General features: G+C 35.5%; 2 protein-coding genes across 2 annotated transcripts in view; one reads left to right on the top strand and one right to left on the bottom strand.

Moving 5' to 3' along the window:
• Positions 1-19,208, bottom strand: part of pex10 (peroxisomal biogenesis factor 10) — a 184,544-nt gene that overhangs the window by 55,440 nt on the left and 109,896 nt on the right. The gene's annotated exons all lie outside the window — the stretch shown is intronic.
• gabrd (gamma-aminobutyric acid type A receptor subunit delta) lies at positions 3,618-18,636 on the top strand. Its single transcript, XM_055169072.2, has 9 exons — positions 3,618-3,814; positions 8,360-8,475; positions 10,491-10,558; positions 16,101-16,321; positions 16,791-16,873; positions 17,002-17,139; positions 17,255-17,410; positions 17,542-17,750; positions 17,977-18,636. The coding sequence occupies exons 1-9, from the start codon at positions 3,738-3,740 to the stop codon at positions 18,286-18,288; spliced, it is 1,380 nt and encodes a 459-aa protein (XP_055025047.1). The 5' UTR covers positions 3,618-3,737; the 3' UTR covers positions 18,289-18,636.

The raw sequence follows: 19,208 nt of genomic DNA, 5'->3' as shown, positions 1-19,208 counted from the left end.
AAACTAGTTGAGATTTGTGGCTTTATTTTGTGTGTGTTTTGGGCATGAAACATTTTCTTTTTTATGGTTTCTTAATATTAAATCCTTAATTGCAATTGTTTATTTTTTTAAATAAACTTAAACTACTATAAGAGTTTTTTTTAATATAATTTAATATTAACAACTTCAACTTCAAAAACTTCAGTGTAACTTTAAAGTGTCTTCTTTAAAAAGAGACCAAGATTATGCGTTAAACAATTGAGACAACATCTTTAAGGTCTTCTGAAGTGCCTTGGAATGTGCAGCATTATTTGATGTGGTGGTGACGTAATTTTACCTGAAACAGGAAGTCAGAACAGATCGAAAAGACCACCCCCCCCTCGAATAACCAATAGCGCTTTGTTTATGAGACAGTCCATCATTTGACAGCTTGTAAGCGCCACAGTTGTATTAAAATAATCTGATGATTCATCTGTTGTTAAAACCGTGAAAGCTCAAACATGATTTATGTTGAAACCTTTACGTTTTCATTTAATCAGAAAACATGCAGCAGATATGTTACTTTTTCAGGTGACTTTTTTACTTTAAGGATGTAGGCCTATGTCATATCGAGGTGATCACAGACATCAGATTCATTTGCGCAGAGTAGAAAATGACTCCACAAATAACGGAGATGGCGATAAAAGTTATGAATTGCAGCTTTAAATGTTGGTATTAGAATTTGTGTTGTCCTGCAGCTTTTTAACAGTCAGAGAAATAATGTTGACTGTGTATGAACTTGCAATCATGATGCTTTATTTCTATACACCACTGCAACTAACAACCTGTCATGGTCTTGTCTTCAGGTCACAGTCAAAGTCACAGGATGGCAGTCCCATGTTTTGTGTGAAAGCACTGGCTTTCTTTATTCAGGCCATGTGCTCTCTGTCTTCTGACCCCCTCGTCTCCTCATTAATCACCTATTGTTTCATTCATGTCACCTGTTCCTCTCTTAATTTTCTCCCTTATTGCTGTCCTGTGCCAGATGTTTGTGTGTTTGTGAATTATGTATATCTATTGTCGTATAAGTCAACCTGTCATCAAGTCTTTGTTAAGTTTATTGTTTTGTTTTACTTTAAGTAAGTTCTTTGTGTTGTTTTTCTTGTTTAGTCTGTTTTGTCCCTCGTGGGTTTTTTGCTTTCTTGTGTTAAGTGTTTAATAAAGTTCTGTGTTAATCCACCACCTGCATATGCGTTCTGTACTTGCACGTTCATGACACAGACTGTTTCATCGGGCGCACGTGACGCAATAAGCGGTTTGTTTAATGGTCTGACTAGTTGCTGAAACTGAACTATTAAACAAATACTTCGTCGAAAATAACAAATGTTTTGGGACCCTATGTAATCTACGTGTTGTTTATTTTGCTTGTTATATAAATAAACTACTTTAAAAGGACTTTGTTGTTATTTATTTTTCGCAGAGTTTACCGGAAGTTACGTGATGACCACGAAAGCCACGTGTTTATGTTGTTACTGCTGAAACCGTCTATATCCCGAAACAAAAATAGAAATGACAGATAATGTCAGAAGTATTACAGTTGATTTACATACACATATCCTAAAAACTGATTGTGTGTGACTGATACTCCAGGTGATTTTATGTCATTATGTTGAATTCAATAGTCAATAAAACACTCCCATATAGCCGCTCGGACATTTCCAGTGAGTTCACCTCCCACTGTTAGTTTAGTGTTTTGTCTGTAATCCAGTCATTTATTAGTGATTTTATCTCTCTGCACTCTGTCTTTATAAATACTTCATTTCATTTATTTTGGAAAATTGATGTTAAGCCATTGTTAGCCATACCAGTTGCTAAACGTTTGTGCAAAAGTTATTGAAATGTAAAACTATGAAAAGCTCAAGCCTGTGCAATTTGATCTTTTTCTTTTGGGTGCTTCATTTCCATCTGGGATTTTTCAAAGCTTCTCTATTGTATCAGCTATGGTCAGTGATTTTTATCATCTTACTGGCTTCATAATAGTGAGGGCAGCATAAGGCCAATTTTTCATGAGTTGCAAGTCTAGCAAAAATATTTGCATCCCAGCCAAGTTCCCCATCAGAGTGAGATTTTAGCAGAATTAAGAACATTATTACAGGTACATGCCACTGAACACAGAGAGGACTGACCAGCTTGTATTCCCTTTAAAATAAATGTTGTCCCCACCTGGGACATGCATATAAAGACCAGACCCCCCAAACCCCCTGACTAATGACACTAGCTAGTCTCCCTTGAATTGATTGTTTGTCACGTGTGAAAAGCTCTATTGTATGACAGTATTTATTTACACTTTCTGGAAAAAACTGCATCTTTCTGCCGTGTTTCCATAGAAACAGGGATGCACGCTATATTTTGAGAAACATACTGTAGGGTTCCCAACTGCTGCTATACCATATTGGAAGCTGTGTGTATTAAACCCTCAATAAACAACTACTTTAAAAGAAGGAAGTATTGAAAGACCTTTTTTGTAGAATGAAAAAGCTAAAGGACTGCCCTGCTAAAAAACTAATGCCTTTACAAAACCATTTTGAACCACCAGCTGATTATCAATAAAACCATTACAAAATGTATTTGTGTTTTGTGTTTTTCCAGTAGGATTTACTGTTTTATTGGTTTCCGTCGACCAGATAACATCCCACCAATAGAACCCAACACGTTACCAGTAGATACCATCAGAAACCATTATAGTTTCTTTTAAAACAATACAATTCCCATTATAACCATTAAATCCATTAGATTTTCTGTGATGGTTTCATTGATGTAGGGCAGAAATTTTGGATTTATGTATTCAGTCTTCTATGTATACACGCTCAATGCTCAATGTCTTTAAGCAGAAATGCTGTGCTGTATCTAAAAAATGATTCCAGTGTTTTTGATTCAGGCAGCTCTATTGACTGAGTAAAGGTGACTGAAAGGCAGAGCTGGAGTTATATAAGAGCTTTGTTTCATCGTGCGTGGTGTGGAGGATTTTAATCTGATGTGCTATGAGAGGAGGAATGACATCGCGCGTGTCAGATTCATTTCAGAGTGAATTGAATGAGCCGATTCTTATGGGTCACCATGAGTGGAGTCACACATATGCGAAGAATCTTACGATTTCATTTGTACTTTACCTGTGCGGCTACCATGTTATCATGTAACATTGCGTGCTTTCTGTTAGGTTATATAAATAAGATAGGTGATAGCCTACATTGAGGCAGATACGATTTAATTCAGATGAGAGGTACATCTGACGCCCGAAATCTGACAGTGCAAAATTGTAAAAATCAAATAGAAATATTAGAAATTAAATTGAATATTAATTGAATTTAGTTTAAATGTGTTACAGTTCAATCACATTGTTGTTTAAATCTATTATGTTTATTTATTGTAGTTTTGCCACAGTCGTTTTTCTGCATTTGACAAAATAAAAATGTTGTCTTTTTCAGCATAAGTAATCGGATGACTGACTTAAATTTGGCATATTATCCAATATCCAATATCTCTAATTTAATCTGACCAAAACGAACCATTATTTTACACGAATCGTTCGATTGAATCTTTTTAAAAGAACCGTAGAATGATTCGTTTGGCTTTTTACTGAGAGAGAGAGAGAGAGAGAGAGAGAGAGAGAGAGAGAGAGAGAGAGAGAATGTATGTATTTTTCTCTGCGGTCGTAATATTGTTTATAGGCTGTAAATGAATCATATATTTCTGGTATATTTCAATGATATTTGCGCATAATGGACGCGTTTTGTTTATCCCCGTGGTCGTGGATATTGTGTTATTTTGTGTCGATGGTGGGAAACAGATCGGCCAGGTGAGGATGCGCGTGTCCTTCATCTACATATCCGTGACCTATTCATGCATATTCAAACGAGCTGAAGTTACAATCTAATTCTATTTTAATGTATTATTTAATGTCTTAAGTCTTTTTTGACAATATTTACACTATAAACCGTTGATCTGGCATGATTTCTGTCTTGTTTGATCTTGTATTTGTGATTTGGAAGCATTGGCTTCGTGATCCTGATTTATACTGTGCCTCTATCATAAAACACGTTGTTGTTATATATGTAGAACCCCTGATGCTTGTTACACATAACAATGTAAAATATATAGATGATACAGTATATGCGATAGTTTTAGGTAAAATATGAAAAATAGTGGTCGACTGGTTTTAAGTTCCACACATATTATCATTCTGTAGATGAGGCATAAGTCTTAGCCTAAATACATACACATATGATCATATACGCCTTACTTAATTTTGTCACCTGAGAGATGTTTTTAGGTCAACATCATTGTTGATCCTGGGTCAACATTCTAATCAACCAATCAGATTTGAGGGACAGGTTTACAGTAAATGTGAAGTTTAGGGGTTACACCATTGTTATGATTTCAGGGATACGTTATGTTTAGGGTTTAACAAAACTATGTAGGTTCAACTAACTGTGTAAATCTTACTTGGTAAAATCTTTTTTTTGCTTTGCAGTTTTGTTTCCTGGTAGATTGCAATAGATGAATAGGATGTCATAAACTTACTGTATATTTAAATCAGTCTTTAATCGTTCTTCATTGTGGTAAGGATAGATTTTGCTCAGTTTTCTTAAGATGATACTCTGTGGGGGCCGCAAGATGTTATTTTAAGCTTTTGTTCAGTTAACAAACTATATCAAGACATTGACATACTTTTTTCTGGTGGCCATACATTTTACAGTATTTGGAGGGAAACAACTTCTCTTGACAGGCACTTACATTGTCATATTATTTTCATTTTTCATTAATTCATTATCCAGTTAGGGTTAGTCATGAATACATACACATATATTCAATAAAAAATATATTATATTAAGGGGAAAATAAAAACATTGTGGGTCATTTTCATAATCATTTTATTTTTAAGAACATTTCACAAATTGCAGAGCCTCTTTCATAGAGTACCAGCCAGAAGTTGTGATTAGGTGAATGTGATGAAACACAGATTTATGATTCTAAATTTTTAAATGATTGCCTTCACTTAAAATTTAAGTCAAATTTTAAAAACCTATTTATAAGCCGTTTCAGCAGTAACAACATAAACCAGCGGCTGTCGCGGTCCGCACGTAACTTCCGGAAAACTCCGCTAAGAATAAATAACAACAAAGTTCTTTAAACGTAGTTTATTTATATAACAAGCAAAAAACAACACATAGATTACTTAGGAAACCAAAACATTTGTTATTTTCGACGAGGCATTCGTTCAAGAGATCAGTTTAGCAACCAGTCAGACCATTAAAAAAAAACGAAACCGGAAGTAAGGTTTGGATCCAGACGTGTATCACGTGCGTCCGATGAAACCGTCTATAGTCTTTGATTAAAGAATTGTTGAATCATCAGCATTTTTTTTTTTTGACTGCCTTGTAGGTTTAGTTAATTTTGAATGAATTGGACAGTTTCTTACTGGATTAGGGATTTTGCTTGTAATTAAAAATAGCTAAGTGTAATTTCTGTAGACTAACCCTAACTTAATAAATTCATACGCACATATACTCTTTGGTTTGCTCGGGAAGGATGCTCAACTTGAGCTCACATTTGACTTCTAGACTACTACAGATGATTATAGATGTGAAATACGTAAAGGAGGGATGATTAAGAACTGATGCTTGCAGATGAGGCAGCTGGAAATAATTAGAAGATGAGATGGGGGTTGCTCCTGATGTATATTAACTTCATAAAAACATTTGTATTTTTGCAAAAAATATAAAGGGGCTGACAGATGGATCATGTTCCTTAGCAGGTTATTGGCCAGATCTTGGAAGACAGCCACAGCGTTTGAAAGACCACGGGACATGATCTAGTGCTCAGAATATCCTGTGATTGTTTTCCACTCCTACCCCATTTAATGCAAATGAGGTGGTAGGTTTTCTCCAGATCCAATAGAGACATGGCTGCAAAATATACATGACAGTAATATCACTAAATATGAGGAGTACAGGCACTTGCTAAGTTTATACATTTAGATGACTGATAATTTAGGAGAGATGTCAGAAACCAAAGACTGTGCTGTGTGCTTAAAAGTCTTCATCACTAGTGTAGGGGAGAACCGGGGTGAAAGTAAGTTTCTCCGAGCCCTGACTCCATTGACAGAGCTGACAAATATCGCATTATTTACTCACCGTTTTGCGTGTGTAGGTCCAGAAAGCTGTTTTCAACCATGATAATTCCTAAAGCGGTCATTTTTCTTGTGTTTCTGGTTTTATGTGTTACAATACTGATCAATGTACAGGTTATTTAGTGCTGTGTAACATCCTGAAGTTTGACTTCTCTGAGTTTTTCAAAATAAAAGTAAATCGGGTTTAAATGTCAGGAGTTCCTGTCGGGACGAGAGTAACACTTGTTACTTTTGTCCTGCTGCTAATAATGTTCAACCCAGTCACACGAAATTACAACCCAGTCTCACGGCAAGTCGTGTTATAGTAACGAAAATTTTGATTAATTTATTCGTGTTTGATGACACGAATTTCCGCTGTTTTTCGTGTCTCTGGAGACGAATGTCTTTTTTGTCCTTCCCAGCACGAATTTCTATCAATGGCTGTTCGTGTCTGTGGCACGACTTTCTTTATCGTGTTATTTTATATTTTGTTTTCTCATCGTTGTTTTCTATTTTTTGACCATTGTCGCTTGGGGTTTGGGTTAGAATCACTTCCTGCGACTTCCTAACCCAAACCCCAGCTCTAACCCCAACTCCAGGCGAGAATAGTTTTAAAAGTGGACGAAAAACATGTAGAAACCAATGCAAAAAATAACATCCTAACGCAAACCCCGGATCTAACCCTAACCCCAAGCGACAATGATTTAAAAATAGGAAACAACGATGAGAAAACAAAATATAAAATGACACGATAAAGAAAGTCGTGCCACAGACACGAACAGCCATTGATAGACATTCGTGCTGGGAAGGACGAAAAAGACATTCGTCTCCAGAGACACGAAAAACAGCAGAAATTCGTGTCATCAAACACGAATAAATTAATCAAAATTTTTCGTTACTATAATACGACTTCCCGTGAGACTGTGTTGGAAATTATATACCTATAGTCACGTAATTTTTTGATTCTTTTTCGTGATACTGTCACGAATTTCCACGTTTTTTCGTGATCGTATCGCAAATTTTTGTTTTTGTGTCATTGTATTGGTTATTCAACAGTTTTGTCCTACATTCTTACCATTTTCGCTTCGGTTTAGGGTTAGATTTACATAAAATGACATCTTTACCCAAACTCAACTCTAGCCCTAACGGCAGGCGACAATAGTTTAAAATTTAGAAAATATAAAAAAATTAATCTGAAAAAATTGTATAAACCAATACTTAAAGTGACATTCTAATGCAAACACCAAATCTAACCCTAAACCGAAGCGAAAATGGTTTGAAAATAGGAAAAAGCAGGTGATCACGAAAAAACACGGAAATTCGTGACAGTATCATGAAAAGAATAAAAAAATTACGTGACTATAGGTACATAATTTTGTGAGACTGGGAAGCAGCGTTAAAAATTTATATTATTCTAATTTGATATAATTTAATTTTCAGAGTGTTCATACTGTTGAATTGTTTTTTTACTCTCAACAATTCAAGTTTGTACTGTCGGGTTGCTTTTAAACATTTGATGAAACTGAAATTTAAAATTGAAATGTAATTTCATTATGTTTTGCAAAGATAAATGACAAAATATGTTTGCAGTTACATATTAACGAGGTCATAGTCCCATTTATGAAAAACAAATGTAACACAAATATCTATCTTGTTCTGTTGTGTTACTTTTGACCCAGCTGTGTGTTACTTTTGTCCCAGCTGACAGGTTCAAAAGTCAAATTCTTGATTCTCTTGATGAAGAGACTTTTAGTATCAGCCCTGCATACATTTACAACTCATTACATGTCAGACATGTCCAAAAAAAGACAAAAGTGCTGGATAAGAGGGAGTTATTAATATACAAACTGCTCACACATCTCTAGTTATGAACAGCCAACAACCCAAGAGAGGTTTAGTTGTGATACTAAAGGACAAAGATTAAAATGGACAGAAAGATGGATTAAAGTCACTTTGACCATCGGATGATTGTTGTCTCAGATGGGATATAATGAAATGCTCATATTTCAATGGGACAGATGTGGTGGCCTAGTGGTTAGATACATGAGCATTCAGTAAAGGAATAATATAAGTTAGCTCACAGTATAGTGAAAGACAATGAGAAAGAGAAAACCTGCAGACCTGTAAAGATGCAAGACCTCTTGTTGAAGAGTCATTTCAATACAGTTAGCAAAAGAATGAAGTCAGATTAAACTTACATAAAGATGATTTGGTTTTGTTTTGTTTCCGCAGAGCCATGCTGAATGACATTGGTGACTATGTAGGCACAGACATTGAAATATCCTGGTTGCCTAATCTGGATGATCTAATGAAAGGCTATGCTCGAAACTTTCGGCCAGGGATTGGAGGTGAGTTTGATATTTATAGCTTGTGATGTTACATTACACAACTGCAGTTATTTTTTGGGCATTAATGCTTAGCTTGTTGGCAGCTATTATTGTAATATTTTCAGTAGCTCAGACCCCAGACTGCCAAACCTGTGCTCCATTTTTACAGTCTATTTATAGAGTATTAAATAAGTGCACACATATTCGGTCTGTTTTCAAAGAGACAGTCTTGTAATGTGTGAGAGGTGCGCCACATGAAAAAACATGAATCCATTAAATATTAAATTTACACTTACGGTATACATATGAGTTGGGAGAGTATACTGTATATAAATAAGTATTTATTGTATGTAAACACTATAAATAAATTACAATGTGCAGCATCAATGTGCGTGTGTGTTTGTGTGTGTGTCATATCAGCTAATGAAAAAATCATCTTGCATCTTTCATACCAAACTTAGTTATCATCAGTTAGCTATCTGTTTGTTTATTTTTTAAACAGATTAAAATCTGCAGTTAAAAATCATACACTATAGCATACTCAAAGGTGTTCACATCCACAGACTCAGAATTTTTCTGTTTTAATAGATCTTTTAAATAAATCTGTGTGAAATGTTGGTGTTGACATCTTCAAAATACCTAATTACTAAATTAAATAATTGTTTTTGCAATAGTAAATTTCAGGAATCACTGCAGAAAAAACAATAGAAACCATCACAGAAATTCTATTGGTATCCATTAAAATGCCATTAGGAAACCTTAGGTTTTACCAATAAATCACTAGAAATGTCCTTTCTGTAGTTTGTTTTGGGACATATTCCAGTAGGATTGGTGGTCCCACCAATAGAACCCAACACATATCAGTGGAGACCCACAGAGATCATTATAGTTTTCATTACAACCAATAATATTCCTATTAAAACCATTCAATCCAATAAAATTACTGTGATGGTTTCTATTGGTTTTTAGCAGGGTACATTTTACTTCTTAAATTGCTAACATTTATCTATTAAAACAACCTGGTAACTCCGGCCTATTTCACATATGTTAAATAACTTAACCTTAACCGATTGACCTTGACAGGAGATGATACCACAATGATCACTCATTAATTTAAAACATCAACACTTTCTTATTTACACAAGATTTGATGTCAACCTGGTGACCATCTACAAGAAAGGTTTTACCTCTGTGCTTGCCAGCAAGGGTTTCTCCACCAACTACTAAGTCAAGTTTTGCTAGGGGATCAAATACTTATTTCATTCACTGAACAAAACCAATTTATAACCTTTCTGTAATGTGTTTTCCTGAATTGTTTGGTTGACTTTCGGTCTGTTAAAATTATAGACACTTAATTTCTTTGTAAGTGGGCAAACTGTTTTTGTTTGTATTTGAAAGGGATTTAATGATGTATTAATACATTTTCTAGAGGTTATACACCTCTTAGTAAATTTCTTTGGTTTTATGAAAGTAAAAGTATAGGTTGTTTTGGCAGATTGATTACCATTTGCATTACCATAGATTTATTACAAACATCATGGTAAAACTATGGTTACTGTAGTAAAACCATGGTTAAATTGTGGTTATTATGGTTTTACTACAAAAAAACCCCCACTAAAACAACTGGCTAATTTAGTTAAACTATTGTTACTTTTGTTAAGTCTATGCATGGTTTCAAGATTGGTATTACAAGAAGATTGATTCATTAAAGAATAGAAATGAAAAATAAATAAATAAATAAAATAAAACAAAACATTTTCAGTAAATTATGTTCTCACTTTTAATAAGAACATGTGCATAATTTTTTATCAATCAACATTGGTTTATTTTAACCTCAAATGCTCACATTAAAGATACTTTGAAATATTATTCACTATGTTGATGTTTGAAGTCTGTAATTTATTAGTCTCTATCAAAAGGTCATCCATGTCAGAGACATAGGCACACAACCTTCATATGGCAAAATAAAAAGTCATTATTGTGAAGATTGATGAAGTATAGATGGAGCTGATAATTTTATTAATCTTTTCTCACAGGACCACCTGTGAATGTTGCCATGGCTGTTGAAGTTGCCAGTATTGACCACATCTCAGAAGCCAACATGGTAATGTATGGATATTGTGTCTGATTTAGTATCATCTCAAATGATTACTGTAAAACATCACCAGCATTTTATAGTAACAGTTTCATAGAACAGCATCGTGGGCATGAATGAGGGAGTGAATAATACAGATGCTGAGCTTTTAACTGCTGCAGTTGCCATGGCGATATGCATTCGCTACTCTTGACTGCCATGTGGCATTATAACCATTGACTTTCACTACATGGGACCTAAATGCTCATTCTCTTGAGGAGCACCAGTGAGACATAATGTCACACTGTTTGGGGTTTCACATTTAAATAGAGATGCAATGATGACAATTCATTCATTATTGTTGCTCACCTTCATGTTTAAGCTCCAAAAGAGCACCATAAAAGTCCATATGACTTATGCAGTACATTACAAGTCTTTTCAAGTCATACAGTAAAATAACAATATGGTTTGTGTTTAAAAAGAAGCAAACTGGTATTCATTATGAAAACTTTACTGCTTTATAATTATAAGTGGCACACTTACATAAGAGTTGATAACATCTTTGATTTTGCCAAAAACGATTACAGACAATATTTTACATCCTTTAAAAGTTTTATATTGTTCTAACTCCCTCTTATAACATGTTAATATGATTAATGTAAATAGGTTGATGTTATTGGTGAAAAAAAGAAAGATGGAAACAAAAGGGAAAGGTGTTTATTATTTAAGACTGAAGCAATCAAAGACACTACAACAGACTGCTAAAAGTAAACCATGCACCATACATAAAGCAATAATATGACACTGTAATACAAGTTAGCAAATTAAACTTCTGTCAAACACTGCACATTGATGTTGCAGTATCGATAAATTGATGCCTAAAAACTAATCATTTGGTATCTATGTCATCTAAAAAGTATCAATATCTTAATTATATTAATGATTTCATCATAAGTAAGTGTTTCTACAATGTAAAATATTCATTGCTGCCTTATTTTTTGGTTTAATCAAGTTAGAGTTACAACTCATTTCCACTTACTATTATTTATCTTAGAGATGAGTTGCCACAACTTATAAAATGAAGTTGACCTATTTCAACTATATTTTATAAGTTATAACAACTCATCTGTAGTCAGAACGTATAAAGAGGATGAACAAAAACTAGCTGCCAAGTCTGCCAAGAGAATTTTCAGGGAGGAAAACCCTATCCAGGCTTTAAATTCAAATAAATGGCTGTCAATGGTTTATAGTTTATCAGTTGAGTAAAAACAAAAGAGTTTTGAAACTAATCTTGTTGATGTCATTCCTTGTAACTTTATTGTTATAAATGTGGTGTAAACTCTGTCATTCTCTTTAATTCAGAACGATTGTTGAAGCTATACACTCACCTAAAGGATTATTAGGAACACGTGTTCAATTTCTCATTAATGCAATGGTGTAATGGTGCGGGGGATGTTTTCTTGGCACACTTATAGGGCCCTTAGTGCCAATTGGGCATTGTTTAAATGCCACTGCCTACCTGAGCATTGTCTCTGACATGTTCATCCCGACCACAATGTACTCATCCTCTGATGGCTACTTCCAGCAGGATTATGCACCATGTCACAAAGCTCGAATCATTTTAAATTGGTTTCTTGAACATGACAATGAGTTCACTGTACTAAAATGGCCCCCACAGTCACCAGATCTCAAACTAATGGAGCAAGCTCCATTAACGCTTTCAGCACCTTGTTGAATCAATGCCACGTAGAATTAAGGCAGCTCTGAAGGCGAAAGGGGGTCAAACACAGTATTAGTATGGTGTTCCTAATAATCCTTTAGGTGAGTGTATTTTATAGTTTTTAGTTCATAGTGTATAGAGTTATACACTACAATCAGGAAGACTGATATATGTAAATTATATAATGTGATATATTATAGTATTACAGCAACAAACATAATGAGGTAAAAACATTTAATGGAGATCTGTCTACTACATCATATTTTTCAAGGACAAATGGTGCTCTGATTTTGATAAAGATAACTCTGAATCGTTCTCTATTTAAGTAATTAAGAATACTCATGACCGGACCATTGTATTGAAGCAGTTAGAAATGGGTGGCAAATAACATTGTACAATGTATTGTTGAAGTAATATTTATTTTTTCTCATGGCATTAACTGGTTACTGGTGAAAGAGTGGGAAAAAATCTTGGCAGCTGATTTTAAACAGGTCACAGATGGTGTGCTGGAAAAGGCAAATGTATTTATATCCTCGGTATAAAAATAGATCAAGCCTATACGTGTTAACACTGCAAGACAACCTGAGGATGATATCCAGAGAAACTCACCTGGAAAATAACAATGACAAAATCAATAAACAAGTATACATTTAAATGTTGTGATATGTATGCACAATATTCTCAAATACATGAATGTTTAAGAAATGTAAGAAACCTCACTTGACCCTGTGAAAAGCTATTTTCACTATGTGTAATGTTATACATATTTTACCCCAAAATGAAAATTCTCTCACAGTTACCCTCATGCCACCCCAAATGTATTATATATAAACAGATTTCTTATTGATTCATTTACAAAAATCAACAAAAATGATCACACCTGGAAATTATCAGTTGCTATGAGACTAGCAATCCAATTTGTTTTGAGCTTTAGATCAGTTGTATGGAGCCATAACCCAAAATAGCAAGACAATGATGCTGAAGTTAAAACTTTAGCTGTAAACATACTGACAAAGAGTAAGGACAGACATTGAGCATAAAAGTCATTGTGCATTTGCATGTAAATAAGAAATATTTATGATATATTTAAGGATAGTAAACCCCAATGTAATTTGATGTTTACTGGATGTGTGTAAAATAATGTATGGTGGTGGACCGAGATGGGATTTTTTATGGCTAATGCCGATATTAAGAAATTATGAACTAGATGAACGTTAATATAACATCATATTGTAATGACCAGACCAGACCAAAGAGCAACATAGATGTCACCGGGATGTCAAAGAAACAATTCTTTATTTCAAGATTAAAAAACGGGTTACCCCCCTTTTTTCTTTGGGCAAACCACAGGCAGCCAGGCAGGTTCTCTATAATAATGGAGATGATCAGCTGGTGCTCTGCTTCTGATGCCTTAGTCCATGAGCGGAGTCAATCCGCCAAACGTGACGTAACCACAGTCCAATGCCAAGGTCCCTGGCTCTATGCAGCCTGCAGAATAAATGCTGGCGAGAGGCACAGTAATAACCAGCAGGAGGATTGCCCAACAGTTCCTTAAGGGCTAAAATATCTCTATAGTTAGTTCACAAAGCAGCAGAGTCTTTCCATTCCCTCCTTTGCCATGTGATTAATATTGGCCACGATGTGAATGACCAGGAGCTCTTCTACCAACAAACAATATCCTTCACTAGCTAACACATTTACCCCCAACTGACATCCCATCTTGACCGCCGGTCCCAAGCGGCCGCTTAGCGCACTTTAACCCACATAAGTGCTCCTACCACAAAGACAAAACCAAGTGTCCCGCCACCCTCTGGCTTATTCCTTAAATAGTCTACCCCTTAACACACATTCCCTATGCACATTCCTCAGTTTTGAATATGTTGTGTGTGTTTGGGCCACACATGCTCTACAGTTCCCTCAGAGGTCGCTGCAGTCCACGAGTCCATTTTAGAGCTCCCTGTCATGACCAAGATCACTGAATATGCGTTCTTAGCGCTTCCTGTCACAGACAGGATGGCTGAATCTAAGTCCCATGCGCTTCCTGTCATGACCAAGATGGCTGAACCTAAGTCCCTTGCCCTTCCTGTCACGATAAAGATCAATCAATCAATCAATCAATCAAACTAAATAAAATAAAACCAACATAAAACCAACAAATCACAGGTAAAACACATAAAAAACATCAAACCAGGGCAATGAAGTCACCTGTCATGTTGTATAGGACAGCTCAAATAGAAAATGTTCAACTTGGATTTAAAGCAGTGTTTCTCAAACTTTTTCAGCCCAAGGACCATTTTATCTTTCAATTTTTTCCGAGGACCACCTAACAGAATCCCACTCTAACACGCCCCCAAAAAACATCAAAATATGAAGAATAAGCTAAATTTAAGTTTATTATGCAATTGTTTCAAGTCAAAAACTAATTTTTTAAACACAAATGCAATGCTATGTTCAGAAATTATTATACAGTATGAATTTTATTTCATTTGAAAAAGTAAATGTGAAATGAGTTGCAGCTTAAAGGCGGAGTGCACAATGTTTGAAAAACGCTTTGGAAAAGGAGACGGGCCGACTAACAAAACACACTTAGCCAATCAGCAGTAAGCAGCATGTCTACTAACCGACATCCTTGCCGGGTTGCGTATGTGTGGGGCAGGTCTTTTAAAAGAAGGTCCAGATGGGGTAGGGGCGTGTTTGTTTAGGTGATTTCAAATATCAACATTGGCTTTCAAACATTGTGCACTCCGCCTTTAATCTGAACAACATATTAAACATGCAATTAAACATACTATAACAGCCTAGGTCCCACTTAATGTCATTCCAAAGAGCCATTAGTTCAAAACTGAGGTGGTGGGTATATGAAGTTTATGTTTGTTAATATGGTAACAGTAAAATACTAAAAAAAAAAATTCCCATAATGTCCAAAATCACTGAAATTACAGGGATTTTACACACGAAACAAAAACTAGTACATTACAAAACTAATAGATCTGTGGATTTTTAGCTGCTTTTAGTTGACGCTTGATCTTTTCTTTTGACTCCTCTTTGGTTTAGCCACCGATCCATTTTTACGTTATTAAAACAGAATGGCAAGAACTGATATCACAGTTTCGCAAGTGCATTAAAAATCTACTTAAATAAGTGACGATTGTATAAACACTTGCCTAGTTTAGGTCATCTTTTGGCGGACCACTGGGGGGGGGTTTGGTGGACCACACTTTAAGAATTACTGATTTAAAGATTGGTAGCGTAGGAGCAGTTCTAGTAACAGTGGGCAAGCTGAGTCTTGGTGCCGCTATTGAAAAAACATGATCTCTTATAGTCTTAAGCCTCGATCTAGAGCCTCCCGTTGGCTGACTTGATAGCTCTTGTCGGTTGATGGACTGTCATCAAATCAGAAAGGTTAGATGGTGCTATTCCATTTTGCCTGAATCTGAGTCCCTTGTGCTTCCTGTTACGGCCAAGATGGCTGTGCTGATTTTTATTTTTTTGGACATCCAATCACTTTAAAAAGAAGGTAGAACTGATTTGTACAACCAAGTTGTTTTAACTTCATGCTGCATATTTTTTTACAGTGCACATTAAGTTTTTCCTCACTCAGATTCTAAAAAGCTTTAAGAATACGAGCCCTATAATGTAGTCGTATAAATCACTTTTAAACTATTTTTTTGATTTTCATTTTGGAGCAAGACAGCCTCAGTATTCATTATTCAACATGGCATGGAAGAGAATGGCTTAGATATCATAAGCTCATCCTTTGCATTCCCAACAGCTCCTATAGAAAAGAATCCTTTTATAATATTCTTGATACAGTACATGATCAAGTCCACAGTTGTGCGTTTGTGTTTGCAGGAATACACCATGACCGTGTTTCTACGACAGAGCTGGAGAGACGATCGTCTGTCATACAACCACACAAATAAAACTCTGGGTCTGGACAGTCGCTTTGTAGACAAACTCTGGGTACCAGACACATTTATTGTGAATGCAAAATCAGCCTGGTTTCATGATGTTACAGTGGAGAACAAACTCATTCGCTTGCAGCCTGATGGAGTCATTCTGTACAGCAGCCGGTACGTCTGGGATTTCATTTCACAGTAAAAGATCGATTTGGAAAATATTGACAGATATGTTTAATTAATAAAGGCTGCAGTGATCAGGATCTGAGTAACCCTAAAACCTTGTATTAAAGCAATTCTTTCATTACTGCCAGCTCGGGGTAAAAAGCTTTGTTGTAACTTGTACTTCTCATATGTAAGTCACTTTGAAAGTTTAGATTAAAGCTAAATAAATGAATTTGTTGATGACAAATAAACTTTACCACTTTACTTTGGATAGAGATTTGGTTCGAACTAATAGAAGAAATAATAAATCAAATGTTGTTTGATGCGTAGTAGGCCCTTTAGGTTTTCATTTCATGGGGAGTTTATACTCACTCAGTTGTCCATTGAAACGTTTGTGTGCTGTTGCTTTAGTCCGATTGTCTTTCTTTGTATGTAATTGTCAGACCACATTCACCTCCAGTGATTGTTTTTCTTTCAGAATTACATCTACAGTGGCCTGTGACATGGACCTTACCAAATACCCTATGGATGAACAGGAATGCATGTTGGACCTGGAAAGCTGTGAGTCAGGGAAATGTGTTCAGGGGAATAAAACTTTAATGGCATGAAGAGACCTACATGTACATTAACTTAAAAAGTAAACACACATGTGCCTGAAAGGATGATTTATCTGAATATTTGTTTGCTAGATGGTTACTCTTCAGAGGATATTGTCTATCACTGGTCAGACAGTCAGACACAAATCCACGGACTGGACAAACTGGAGCTGTCTCAGTTTACCATCACAGATTATCGCTTTGTTACAGAAATGATGAACTTTAAATCTGGTATGAAACTAAACATCACGTTAATGACTTCCTCCAAAACAACATTAACCACTCCCCGCTGCTGTCATTTGAAATACGTTTGGTTAACTATATTAAAAATGTTCTTTGCATACAGCGGGCCGATTTCCACGACTCAGCTTACGTTTCAGCTTACGACGTAATCGAGGAGTTTACATCATCCAGTCTTACATGCCCTCCATCCTATTGGTTGCCATGTCGTGGGTTTCCTTCTGGATCAGCCAATCGGCTGTGCCTGCGAGGGTGTCTTTAGGTCAGTTCACCATTTCAGATATTTGTATCAAATATTCTCTATATCCAATATACATTACCAGTGAAAACATTCAAAAGAAAATAATGAACAAACCTTTCAATGCTTGTATTTTCTGTTACTGTTTCCTTTAGGGATCACCACAGTGCTCACTATGACCACATTGATGGTTAGCGCTCGCTCATCGTTGCCCCGTGCATCCGCCATCAAAGCTCTGGACGTGTATTTCTGGATCTGCTACGTCTTTGTGTTCGCTGCCTTGATTGAATACGCGTTTGCTCACTACAATGCAGACTACAGCAAGAAGGAGAAAGCCAAAGTCAAGACAAACAAGAAACCAGAGGTAAAAACTTTTCCTTTCCTATACCTGACACTATAAATAAGGAATAATCTTTATCTGAATATTATCAGAATCTCACAGAAATCTTAATATTTATATGTAATTAATCTTTACTGTCTTCATAGTAAAGTAATACTAGAACTTAAAAAAAATAAGGTCAGCCATGCATCATTGCTTGAAATCACAATGCATGGGACAAAATCTTACTTGTGTTTATTGTGTCTTGTAGTCTATGGTGAAGAATGGAAAGCAGGCCATGGTTCTGTTCTCCCTCTCTATGGCTGGCATGAATCAGGGTCTCCTCATCTCAAAGAGACAGAGCCGAACCCAGCGCTCCACTGAACCTCCTTCTAATCTACAGGAGGACAGCGAAGTTCGTGGCACTCAGTCACGTCGAGTGCAGAAGGAAAGCAACGAAGAAAAGAAATGCTGTAAATGCAGACCCATCGATGCCGACACCATTGACATCTACGCTCGCGCCGTCTTCCCTTTCACCTTTGCTGTGGTTAATGTCATCTACTGGGTGGCGTACACTATGTAATGAGTTATTAAGTTCTGCATGTATATACATCAATAAACTGATGTGTCACCAAATCAAGAGATTATAATACAGAAATATCTACATATTGACACTATATTATTTATTAAACTATTAAATGCACTGTTGTAATATAGGTTTGAATATGTTAAATAGGTTGTGTTTATATTTTTTGGGGAAGACTGAAACATATTTGCACTGATATTCATGTTTTCCTTTATTATGCTCTACATCTGCTCTTAGTTGTCATTTAATCTCAGTATATCTTCTCTTTCCTTATATTTGCATCAGATTAGTTTCTCTGTGCTGGTATAAATGAGCGCTGTTGAAATAAAGTTGAATTTTGAATGACCTGTTGTTTCCATCGAGTCTTTTCAGTTTCAAAATAGCAAATCTTTGACAATATTTTATCTCCAGTGGCAGAATTTATTGTAAAACTGCTTTTTTTTAACTAGCCTACATCACGAAATCTAGCAATATATTTGTTTTGTTGCTGCTTGTTGGTTTGTTTACCTAAACTAAGCTATTGAACAAACTGTGCTTCTGTACACACCAGGCATGTTTCATATTTAACAGGAACATCTAGCACAAGCAAGATTTTTTTTTAAACATTGCTTTCTAGCTTTACAAGATCCAATTTTACGAACAATTACTCATTTTTTACAGTGGTTTAACATTATTTAAAATTAGAATTAAAACTGTAAAATTACAAATATTATCAATTACCCGCTGGCAGTGTTGGGGAAAGTTACTTTTAAAAGTAATGCACTACAATATTAAGTTACTCCCAAAAAAAGTAATTAATTGCGTTACTTAGTTACTTTTCATGGAAAGTAATGCTAACGTTACTTTTTAGTTACTTTTGCGTTACTTTTTCTTGACTGAGGCATGACTGAAAAGTTCTACATTCAGAAATTGCATAT

The sequence above is a fragment of the Misgurnus anguillicaudatus genome, chromosome 5 (assembly GCF_027580225.2).
Source record: "Misgurnus anguillicaudatus chromosome 5, ASM2758022v2, whole genome shotgun sequence".
Classification (NCBI taxonomy): domain Eukaryota; kingdom Metazoa; phylum Chordata; class Actinopteri; order Cypriniformes; family Cobitidae; genus Misgurnus; species Misgurnus anguillicaudatus.
The sequence above is the reverse complement of the archived record's forward strand: the minus strand, read 5'-3'. Positions and strand labels throughout refer to the sequence as shown.